Raw genomic sequence first — 12,366 nt, 5'->3', positions numbered from 1 at the left:
CCACAGGCTGCAGGTGGATATCTGCACTCCATGGGTTGCAGGGACACAGTTGATTCACCATGTGAATTGGGTTTGGGTGGCCAGGTTTTGATAGTGGGGGGTCTACAGGGGTGAGAAGCTGCCAGAAGCTTCCTTGATGTCCAGTAGTGCCAATGCCAGCAGCTCCAGGACAGAGCCGCTGCTGACCAAGGTTGGGCCAGTCAGAAATGATGGTGATAACAGATTTGAGAGGGAAAAGAAGTTACTGTGCAGGTGGCCAGAGAAGAGCAGGGTGAGAACATGTAAGAGGAACAACTCTGCAGACACCAAGGTCAGTGCTGAAGGAGGGGAAGCAGGTGCTGCAGGCACAGGAGTGAGATTCCCACCTGTGATGATGATGCTCATGGATATTGGGTGTGGCTGAGCTGGAGTTCATTCCCCATAGCAGCCTTCCCAGTGCTGTGCTTTGTACTGGGAGCTGGAAAGGTGCTGATAACACACCAGTGTTTTGACTACTGCTGGTCAGGGCTTGCACAGCATCAGTGCTGACTCCCAACATTCCCTGCCAAATAGCAGGCTGGGGGTGGGCAAGATCGTAGCAGGGGACACAACTAAGCCAGCTGACCCAAATTAACCAAAGGGATATTCCATGCCATGTGACATCAGCTCAGATATAAAAACTAAGGAAAGGAGGAGGAGGTGGGGGGTATTTGTTACTTACAAGGTTTGCCTTCTGGAGCAACCACTATAAGTGTTGAAGCCCTGATTCCCAGGAAGCAGCCACACATTGCTTGCTGATGAGAAGTAGAGAACAAACCTATTTTTTTTTTCCTCTTTGTGCACATGAAAACATTTGCTTTTGCCTTAGCGAAATCTCAATCCAGGAGTTGTTTTCCATCTTATTTTCTCTCCCCTGTCCAGCTGGGAAAGGGGAGCGATAGAGAAGCTTGATAGGCACCTGGCATCCAGCCAAGGTCAACCCACCACACACACACCTATCTCAAGCTTAATTTGCACTTTCTTACTTGTGAATTCAATAGGAACATTTTGTTCATGAAGCAAATGCTCAATTTGGACTGATGCATTCCTGGTACCATCCTTGTTACCTTCCATATTCTTTAGAAAAGCACCAGACAACTGACAATCCCAACACCACAGACATAATTCACAGTAATATTTCCTGAGTAAATATTCCCAGAAGCCCAGCTGCATAGGATACTTCCCAACTCTTGAGTGTACTACAGGGCAGACAACCAAGCACCACTCACCTCACAATTCAAATATAGGCATTGCATGTTTGGGTCTTGGTACAGACCCTTAACCAAGCTCTAAGGTAAATATTTATAAAGCTTTTTTAGGATGATTTATAATCAAACTGCCAAAGCCAAAATGCTGGAACTTATTTCACCAGGGAAACAGCCTCAAAGTCACAGAAATACATTCTGTTTACTATATGAAGCACATTAAGAGATGCATCCATTTTTCTGTTAGCCAAAGTTGAAATGATCACTTTGACAAGATGAACATTGAAATTAATGAATATTCTGATGGCCTTTCCTTCCTCTATACATATCTTAGTTACAATTCATGCATTCATGACTTTTGGTAAATTTAACTCTAAGATGAGTCATAAATAGTATTTATATTGCATTATAGACCAAATTTTGCAATCTGCTGTCTCATGCTCATAACCCTCCCCCCGAACTTTTAAAGCCTGTTTAACTCCTCTGCAAACCTAGACAAAAGCAGCTCAGGCTGGCAAAATGTAGGCACATAAACCTCAAATGATCTCTCATTGTTTTAAACATGAAATAAAAAGCAACGGTGCCGAGCTTTCCTGCTCAAGAAACTCTTTCCAAGGCATAATTTGTCTAATCTTGCACACTTCTCCATCATGGGCCAAGCTCTCACTTAGAAACAGGCAGAGATTCAAGGCTGTATTCTGGAGCACAGCTGGCCCAACAGCATACAGAAGAGATGATGTTCACTGACAAAGAAGCCAAAACAAGACACTGGGATCAGGAGTAGCTGCAGCTCCAAATGCTACCAGAACCAGTCCGGTTCTGCTGGACGTGCACCCTTCATAGCCCATGCCAGTCTTCAACATCCACGGGCCATGACAAAGCAGGTCTACACAAAGAAGATGGGCAACACCTTAAGATAGTGGGGACCATGAAGTGCAGTGGCCACACTTGTACACTTCCCCTTCTCCCAGTGTTGTATGGAATTGCACATGGATGGGCACACAGGGAGGGCGGTAATGCTATAGAGCTCTGCTGATAAATCCAACAGAGCTCATCTGCTGGTGTCGAGGGACCAATGGATGAAACATTTCTCATTGTACAAAGAAGTAATAACAGACAGCTAGAAAAGTTCACATATAAAATACTGTACAGATGGTCATGTTGATTAGGAACAAGGCTAGGAATGGCTTTAACTAGGCTACCATTGCATTAGCAACAAGTACAAAAAAACTAAATCATGTGCCTACATTTCTCACTGTGCATTCCCAAAGGTGTGTCCAAGAATGACAGGCTAAGTAAAATGTGGGCCTTCCTCATACTGCCAGTAAAATTAGGAACTGGAAAAGTTTAATAGTAGCATTTCCCTGTTTTCAATTCACATGGACTATCAGTTGCCCAGCTGAAGTGGTACCTCAATCTGTATGCTAAAAAATGAAACTTTTCTTGATACTAGAAAACAACATTTCCCTTGTAAACCCAACACTGCAGAATTACAGAAGCAGGCAAGAGATCAACAACCAGCAGGGAGAGCAACAGCACAAAGCACATTGTGTTTTAATTTATAGGAATAAGCGGCCTCTCCTCTCTTTTCTTCCAGATATTGGTTTTGCTATCCCTTTTCATGAGAGGTGGTCTATCCCTTATTTTAGCAGAAGGGATACCAGATTCATGACTTCCTGGTAGAGATTTTTTCCTTAGACCTTCCTCATTATGTTGTTCTAGGACTGACCCTTTCCCTCCTTCTATAATGTGTCTCACAGCCTGGTCCTCTGGAGTGCAAACTGTGGTCCCACTTTCACTGCTACTCAGATCCAGATCTTCCAAGTAAAGAATCTTAGAATGTGGCATACTTTTAATGAAAGTTTTCTCTCTCTCCAGTTTCCTGTTAGGATGATGCTCATTCATGTCCACACCAGAGTCCAGACTGGTATCATTACTCTCAGTTTTTTTGCCCTTTTTCAGATCTATGAAAGAATGCCTCACTTGAGCAATTGGCTTCCCATCCAAGGACACAAACCATGCTCGAGGATGCGGAGATGGTTTTCCTTTAGAGAGCTCCAGCAGCGTTTGCTCTGAAATCCCTTGAAGTTCGGATGAAAATGGAGTCATTACAACTGCTTCGTTCAGTGTCCCAGGAACAGAGACAGATTCCAGTAAGCTGTTAGTGTACCGGCCCCAGTTGGTTGTTTGGGAGGGCAAGCCCTCTTCACCATCCAGGGCACTGTTCTCATCTCTGCAGGCAGAAGGCTGGGGATGAGAGTGCACTGGCATTTTGGGCAGTGTTTGCATGTAAGTGTCCCGATTCATGGGTTCCATCATGGGGCCATACACCAGCTGCCCTTTCCTTGGCAAAGTTGCTGATTTAGCAGGATGCAGTTGTTCTGGGGAGTGGAAAAGGTCTGAGGTTTGAAGAATAGCAATGGGCTGATTGTAAATATGCATTAAATGTTCTGGGATATGGGAAAGCCCATACATCTCCTCTTTCAGTGAAAGGTACCTATTTTGGTCTGGAATGTCCCTAGGAGCCTGGGAAACAGTACTGTTACTGTGCTTTGGCTGCTGTAAAAGCCTCACTCCAGCACTAGGCTCCACTGAATGGGCTGAATTTCCTGCCTGACCAGTCTGACAGGATGACTGATAAGAAGCATCCTCTGAGTAGATTTTAAAATTGTCTTGTGATTTTCCATCTTCTGTGTCTATGGACAGCCTCCTTTGAGGGCTGTATGAAGAAATCTTCGGTGTATATAACTGGGATTTATCCTCCAGCTTCAGAGACCCTTTGACAGCACTGATGTGATTTATGTGAGTTGTTGACGTTGTCTGGTCTTTTTTTATGACCTCCAGCTTGGTTGAGTTTTTTTCCTTCTTCTGTGTCCGACGACATTTATCCCTATGCAAAAAAGAAGCAAGGTGACTGCAGAGCATATTAGGAAATACTGGATTGTTGACTACCAAAGCTGAAGGTTAGACTTTGGTTGAGAAGTTGTAATGTAATTTGACATCACAAACTTAAAATGAAGTTCTGTAACAACTATAATTTTAAAAAAAATATTAGGCTAAATGTTACAGTTTAGCTAAGAAAACAGGTCTTAACCTCAAAAGACTGTTTTATCAACCTCAAATTCCACTCACAATGAGCTCACTGGAACTTCTTTTGCTTACCTGCAGTAACAAAGAAGAACAGCAAAAAATCCAATGATAATGACAACAGTTCCTCCCAGTATGGCCGTAAGGAACACGGTGTGATACGCTGTTATGTCCTTGGAAACAGCACTAATAATGGATTCTAGATTATCAAACAAAACCAGACAAGCATTAGTTCTTAAAACCAAATTATTCCACTTGATGTGCACAGCTAATAAACTGAACAGTACTTTTCCAGTGATTTTGTGTTCCAATGGCATAATGTTCAGCCTTCCCTCTTCACCTTGCTGTTTCAGCAGGATAGGTGAAAATGACATGTTCATCTTGAATACTAAAGGCTTACCATGACATCTACTTCATTCCAGACAAATTATATTTGTATTAATTGTCCAAACTAACTTAGAAAAGTGGTCTACATTTTCTACCTAGCACTCTGTTGGAGAGCACTGTCTGTTTCTGCAATTAGCCACACTGTTTCTCTGATAGATCCCTTCATGTGAATTTACAAAACATGCAAGAAAATCGCTGTAAGGACTCAAACAAAAGTTATCCAAGTGGAGAAGTTGCATGTCACTTCTCCCTTCCTGCTGTTAAATGAAGCAATCAAACTGACAGCCTTATGGAGCATTCAGCAGTCACTTGGCCAGTTGTTGCCATACCTCTTGTTCCAGGCAGTGGAGCTGCTATCCAGTAGCCCAAGTGCTGAGCAGTGTATGTCCATACTAACTGGCCTTCCAGTTCCTTCACCATTCCTAGCCCACGGTTTACCCAAGCACCTGGGGGGAAAAAAAAGGACAAAACATTGCACATGCCATGCAGGATTCTTCTGTACCTCAAACCACTAGCAACTGGGCCACTATCAAAGATATACAAGGTCACAGGAAAAACTGCAACTTCTCACAGCCACTGTTTATTACACAGCTTTAGCTAAACAGGCAAACTTCCTCTCCTGACATCCGTCTGTAGCCATTTACTTTGAAACAAAGCATCAACATTACTCACTAGAAGTAAACTTAATATGATTCATTTTCTATTAATAACTGTCTTTCACAGATATGCACATAAATAAAACCTATTATACAACCTTCAGCATGCATGAAAGCAAAGACTAAAAAACGAGGGAGCAGGTAACTGATGCATATGAACACAAGTTTAACATCAGCTAGCAGAACTTAGTGGGAAAACATTTTAATCTTATTAAGCCACAATAGGATAAACAATGTTTGTCTTGGATGCTTCTCTCCTCCTCCCTGCCCCGAGGCTGTAACAGTTCAGTTAGCCCAAGGAAATGCTATTGTTAGGACACAGATTCCACACCATCTGTTTGGCAAGGCAACAGAAAGGTATTGTGGTATGCCAGCTTCTGCAATTAATAAAGCATCCATTAGAAGAAAGAGAACTACACTTAATTCACTTAAATATGTTTATTGTGGGCCATTTTTGAAATTCTAAGGACAGAAAACAGCCTCATGTAACCAACCCTATATATTCAACCTGGAAATACTGAGAGGTAGAGAGAACCACCAGCTTTTTTAAAACATCACTAATTAAAGTATGGAAACAGTATAACTCATGTAAGCTTATATGAATTTCAATTTGATTTTCTTCCAGGACCCTTCTTTCAGCAAAGGAAAAGTAAATATGTCCCAGCCAGGAGGTAAAGATGAGGATGGACACCTGCCACAGATGCAGAGAAAATAAAGCATCACTCTTCTCTTGGTGCTTGTGACGGCTGGCAGAGGGGAAAGGCAGCAGCAGTGACCTAGAGCTCTCAAAGTGCTTTCTTAGCCACCTGAGAAATCTTGTCCAGAGTCAGAAGTAATACCAGCAAACCTTGTATAAAAGGCAAAAAAATGGTCTGGATCTCCAGAAGTTCTATCTTGACTGAACAAATCCATAAGAAGCTATACAATGTTTGCTATCCTTTTCAGCAAATTACATCTTCCCCCAATATACTACACAGAAAATACTTGGTATTAAGGAAAAATAGTAAATTGTGATTCATGAGTAAGCCCATTTTCTCTATGGTTTACTGCCATTCAAGCAGAAGGATATAATTTTCAATTTAATGTTGAATGCAAGCTTTGTATTTTTTGTAATTCTATTAAAATCCACAAAGTACTTTTAGCATTAATGCAGCAAAATATTTCCTAAGAAGGAAGCCACACTCAATACAGATGAACAAACTGTGCATTTACAGCAGCTGAGTACAATTACCAAAGCTCATTTTCCAGGAAGTCTCAGTACTCCGCTTGGAGTAAGCCCCAGGAGCACTGCTCAGGCAGACCTGTGAAAGCAGATTCTATCTTTTTCCTGCTGCATGTGGGTCTGCCCACAGCACACACAGAGCTGTTCCCTTGCCACTATCAATGCTGACATGGGAGCCCTGATTACCATCATAACACATTACCCAAGGACTTCAGAGTTAAAAATTGTGTCAGTGTCTTGCTGGGGAGATCCCACATGCAGCATCTTGGAGGCCAGAGCTCATTACCGAGTGCAGCAGGAGCTCTGCATTCAGCTCGGATGGGAGCCTGCTGCTCCGTATGGATGCTCTGCAATGCCTGCTGCAGAGCTGAGGTGTTCAGCTACCCTCAGTCACCAGAACCTTGACTAAAACATGCCTTGCTATTACTCAGTTACCTTGGGAAAAAGTCATTTTGCGTGTGTCAGAACAAAGGTAAAAAAATAAAAGCAACATACTTAGAATCAACATCCAGAAAGCAAAGACAGTTGCAAATTTTTACTGTCAGAGGGAAAGAAATGGGAGAAAAAGTACAAGTTAATTTATATCCCAAAAGTTGCTGTCCTTTTTCACCATCCTTCTGTCCCTCTCCTCAGCAAGCAGCAGTGAACAGTACACCTCAGAGAGCATCCATTAGAAACAGCTTACCTTTATGGAATCTCTGTAAAGTCCATCCCATTGGAGAGGAAGAAACAACTGGTTTTGTTGGGGTTTGGATCAGCAGGCCATGCTCCTGGCTCCTGTTTTACTCCCAAAGCCAACATGCCCATGTAGAGATGCTGAGTAGGACCTTCAACCCCCACATAAACACCTTACACTGGTTTATATCCTAACCTCATCCTGTGCTGCTCCAGTTCTGTCAACTCCTTGTTTAACAACAGTGTTGATTTAGCTTTGTTTAGGGAGGTAAAAAAGCTCAGCACAGGATGAGCACAGGAGCTGGCAAAAGTGGCTGTGGAAATAAGAAATTTAAACCCTGGGTGATATTTTACCACCTGAGACTAAAACCCTCTGAAATGCCATCTCTTTCCACCAATTACCCCTCTAAAGTCTTCTAGGTGTATAGACAGACCGAATCCTCTATGCCAAAACTTATCCTATTTACTTTTTCCCCACAAGACAGCCTAGCCAAATTTTATTAGCACATCCTTAATTCAAATCCATGTTCTTCAGGTTTTTTTTCCTTAAGGTGATCAGTTTCTTTCTTGACCATGTAAACAACACTTTGTTAGAGCTGGTATCCCTCTCCTGTACTTCCAAACACTGAACAAAAGCTTTTTGCCTTGATAAGGAGCAAGATGTGACCTCACTCACTTGCATATTTCAAGCCTGTATATTCAATGTATACTCATATTTCAGGTGTGATGGTGACTGTGAGGTGCAGTGCAGGACAATCAGGACACTAATGCACCCACACCTAATACAGGTCAGCTAAATGGGTTACATGGACATAGCTCATTACTCACTCCTGACTAAAATTAGATGTGAAGGGATGACAAAAGGTTTAGAATGCCTAATCCCCAGCCTCCTCCTCTTTGCATACTGGAAGAACTATGTTGTTCCCTTGGATAACTCTCATTTCCCCTTCATTTCACTTTCTGAATTGTTTTTGTTAACTGAAGCAATATCTATTCCAGTTCTAGCATCAAAAGATCTTTAGAGCTACACTCTAGGAGACAAAGCATCCAAACTTTCGGTTCTGGTTTGCTTTCTTATAAGAAGGAATTCACAAAATTACTAGGCTTGAAATTTAACATCAACTAAAATATATGTTCTCCCATGAAAATAAAAATCCAGTACACTAAATGCAGGCAAGAGGAAGGCTAAGGAATTTTACCAAAGCTTTTTGAACTAATGAAAGCAGGGAAATACCTTTGAACAATTCAAGCTAGTCCATTAAAATAAATGACCACCTATTGACCATCACCTCACAGAATAATGCCATCACTGTTCCATGACCCACAGTGCCATGTGCCCAAACCCACAGGCATGTGCTAGATGGAAAAAATAACAAATAACCCACTTACCAATTTTCATATCAAATGTCCAGGCAGGTACAGCATCTCCTGATTTTACAGTAGTTGTGGGAAGAGGAAGTGTAATCTGAATGGGACCCTTTATGTTCAGTTCTTTCCCAGCCAAAAGAACATTTGCACATATGGCAGCAATAGGAGTTAATTCCATGCTTTTGAAACCTGAAGGCAAGAAATATCTTTTAATTCTCCTTTTACAGTTTATTTTAAAAGAAATACATTAAGAATTAAGCTACTACAGGCAAGTCCTCATCCACATCCAGCTCCACAGTCAGCTGTTACCAACTGGGTCAAATAAAAATCAACATTACTTTTCTTCTGAACTTTTATCAACTTATGATTAAAACAAATCCGAGTCATTTCTATACCAATGCTATGAGAGAAGCACATTTGCAACATCTGGATTATGTGCTGACCACAGAACTAACTGTGAGGCAAAACTTGTTTTGGGGTGGGGGAAGAAGGGTTTTTCTGCTCAGATCATCAGATTACAAAGCCCCTAACTGATGTGAAATACAGATCATACAGGAAATTTGGTATAATCACAATATGCATAACATTGAATGAAACTGAAAGCATATGGAACCTCTCCTGTAAGAATTAATTTCCTAATTTGGCAGCCAGAATTAACTGAATAGTTAATCATGAGGCTTGTCAAAGCACTCAGAGGAAATGTTGCATTTACAAGGCAGCCTGAAAGTTTCTTTCCTTTGTTTTCCTTTCACCAGTTTGCAAATGCTCCAGAATGCCCAGTATGACAGGATGGTGAGAGAAGCTGAAACAGAATTACTAAGTAGCAGAATGATGTTAAATCTATGCAGGCTGTTAGAAGCTGGTTGTGAGAGAACTCCTGGCACATCAGATATCAATTAGCTTCCACCTGCCCTAAAAGGAAGCCTATTCCTTTAGGGGTATATGAATAATTTAAAACACATGCCAGACAGATTGAAGGGAAAACTCAAAGAGGATAAACACTGCTTATTCTTCTCTGCTTCTTTCCTTCTGCCTTCCATTTAAAGAGGTGAAACACAGATAAGAAAGATTTTAAAATATCTTTGTCAAAATATCAGTATATATGCTGCCATTAATGGAATGAAAATCAAAGAATAGGGTATGATGACTTGAAATAAGCCATGTAGTGCCCTCTCCCTGCACCACAATGAATTTAAGAGCCTCATGGCTTCAGAGCCACTGGGAATAGAAAGAAAAGAACAAAAGAAAGATGGAACTGCACACACTACAACCTACCAGAGATCACTGTACCTATACAAATTTAAAAACCATCTGATAGAATGACAGATACTAACAAAATCCAGTGGTATAAGAGCAGAGTTACGACTCATGAAACCACTTAGTGCTTCTCCAGTGAAACAGATGCACAGAAAACATTATTACAGCTGTGCTCTGTACACACAGGAACCACTTGGTCCCAGACTTGCCCATCCTGACTGACTGTGAGCCCAGCAGGGGCTTCCATGCAATCTTTGTGCTGGAGGTAACCCCCAGAACCAATCACCCCAGTGAAAATGCAGGAACTCCACAGCTGAAATTAACTGCTGCTGTTTCACTGATTTCTTTAGCTTGACCTGCTGTACAGTCTGGCTATAATTGCTTTTTTGAAGTGTTTGCTAAACCAGTTCCACAGTCTCATGAAACCCTGAGCATAAATACATATACATACATAAAAATGTAAAAAGCAGATTCTGAAGTTGTATTTCAGTGCAGCAAGATATGTTCTCATGCTGCGTGGCCCAAAATAGAGTAACACTGATTACAAACCCGATGTGTTCATAGCTCACTTCTGAGAGCTATGAGCAACAAAGCTTTCTGATCTACTACAATGGAAGCAGGTTCAGGCCCTCTTAAATTAAGCATATGTTTTTCTGAAACACTGTGCACTCATATGCATTATAATATTATAATCTTTCTTTATAAGAATTCCTAAGCATCATATTCACATACCTGATTTATTTAGAATAATTCCTGTTGTATAGAGAAAGCTGTCCACTTTCAAAAATTGCTCTGGCACTGTCAGATAGGCTGTAACATTTGCAATGTGATTTGTTGGAAGCTTCATTAAAGATTTTGGAAACTGAACACTCGGTTGAGATCTGGCATCTGTAAAAGAGTAATATTTTGTCTTAGTCACAGTAAAACAGACAAACTGTTTTTATTACCCTTCAGAAATCCACTTAACATAATAACCTGTTTTCACCCATTTTCTCCATGATTTGTGTATTTCCAGTCTAGCACTTGTCACAGCCCCTCGTACAGCTACATAATTAAGCCAGAAAATCTGGCTTTAAGTAGATAGGTATTATATGAGAATAAGATGATGCAGAATTTTTTTAACATGTGGGTGCAGATGGCTATCACAAAGTGTTTAGTTACAGTCTGCATGCACAGAACTTACCAGACAGTTTCCCAGTAATTAAGACAGTATCTTCAAACAGCCATATATTAGCTTGACTTTGTGGGAATAATGAGAGCGTCACGGACGAGTAGACTGTGGAAAATGATAATATCTGTTATTACACTGTGCAACCAAAAAAAAAAATCCCCCAAGGTCTCCAAATCTAAAGATCTTTTGATCTTTTGAGAGCAGTTAATAAACCAGAGAGCATATGAAGACTAAATAAGTTACTCCTATTATACAGAGCAGATATATTAGTGTTTAGGCAGAAAGATCTCTGTTGAATGTTTGCTACTGTTTTATACATATGGATAAACAAGTGACTAGAAAGTCACTAGAGAGTGACTTAAAATGTCTCTTTTTTTAAAAAAATCCTGTGCCTTTTTAGGATCATGCAGTAGTTAAACAAGAAAACCTGTGAGGAAACACAGCTGAAGCAGAGCTGTAACAGGTTATATCTGCTTAGAGGAAAAAACCATTGGCATCCCAAGAATTACTCAGGTCAACAGGATTTTTGTCAGGACACATTAACAGCTCTTTGCTAACCCTAGGCAAAAAAAATCTAAGAAATCACTGTGTGTCACAACATAACCCACTTAGTTTTTAAGAGGGCTATTTTCTGCTTTAGAGTAATCAGAATTTTGACAAGTTTAACAGACCGTTCACCCTTAGATCTGCATTGACAGGCACCATCTCCCTTGACTGACTTCACTGCGTTGTGTTCAGCTGACAGCAACTACCCAGACAGCTTAGGAGAGAAATTTAATTACTGCCAGAGAGAGTTTAATAATAGGACCATAAGACGCTTACGTACTTGGCATTCTCGCAGTCTTCCAAGGCAAAGGTGTCAGCAGGTAGCCATCCTTGTATGAGACAATAGTTAGGCTTAATCCCAATTTGTAGGGGACTTTTACCAGCACTGCTCCATTGTTCCCAGTAAGAGTAGAATTTGTCAGGCTGTAGTTAACAAACACCTCTACCACCGCTTGTCGCAGGTACTGATGGCTGATGACGTCATTTACTTGAACTTTTAGGGTAAAAACAGATCCTGGTGACAAAAAGAAGAACAGGAGGTCATGATGATACATCACAGCTAAGGACCATAGTTTTGTAAAGAAGTCCTGGAGCTCAGGTCTTTGCTGTTCGTGCACTGCAAAGTGGATCCCTATCTCTGGCCAAATTATATATCCCAGAGAAGGGGGAAACAAAATACCTTAAGATAAGGCACAAAGGTGTCAAAAAGTTTATCAAACTCAGCAAATATAATAATTAACCAGTTAAAAAAAAAAAATTTGAAACCAAATTTCA

General features: G+C 40.9%; 1 protein-coding gene across 1 annotated transcript; it reads right to left on the bottom strand.

Moving 5' to 3' along the window:
• Positions 1 to 2,643: 2,643 nt before the first annotated feature.
• Positions 2,644 to 12,146, bottom strand: FAM171B (family with sequence similarity 171 member B). Its single transcript, XM_041487634.1, has 7 exons — positions 11,873 to 12,146; positions 11,059 to 11,151; positions 10,608 to 10,763; positions 8,640 to 8,807; positions 5,027 to 5,143; positions 4,386 to 4,509; positions 2,644 to 4,113 (listed from the first exon to the last, which is right to left on the bottom strand). Exons 1-7 carry the CDS (start codon positions 12,144 to 12,146, stop codon positions 2,778 to 2,780), a joined length of 2,268 nt encoding a protein of 755 aa, XP_041343568.1. The 3' UTR covers positions 2,644 to 2,777.
• Between the last annotated feature and the right edge of the window lie 220 nt (positions 12,147 to 12,366).

The sequence above is a fragment of the Pyrgilauda ruficollis genome, unplaced genomic scaffold, assembly GCF_017590135.1.
Source record: "Pyrgilauda ruficollis isolate IOZ18807 unplaced genomic scaffold, ASM1759013v1 scaffold81, whole genome shotgun sequence".
Lineage (NCBI taxonomy): Eukaryota > Metazoa > Chordata > Aves > Passeriformes > Passeridae > Pyrgilauda > Pyrgilauda ruficollis.
Note: the sequence above shows the minus strand (reverse complement) of the source record. Positions and strands in the feature narration are given on the sequence as shown.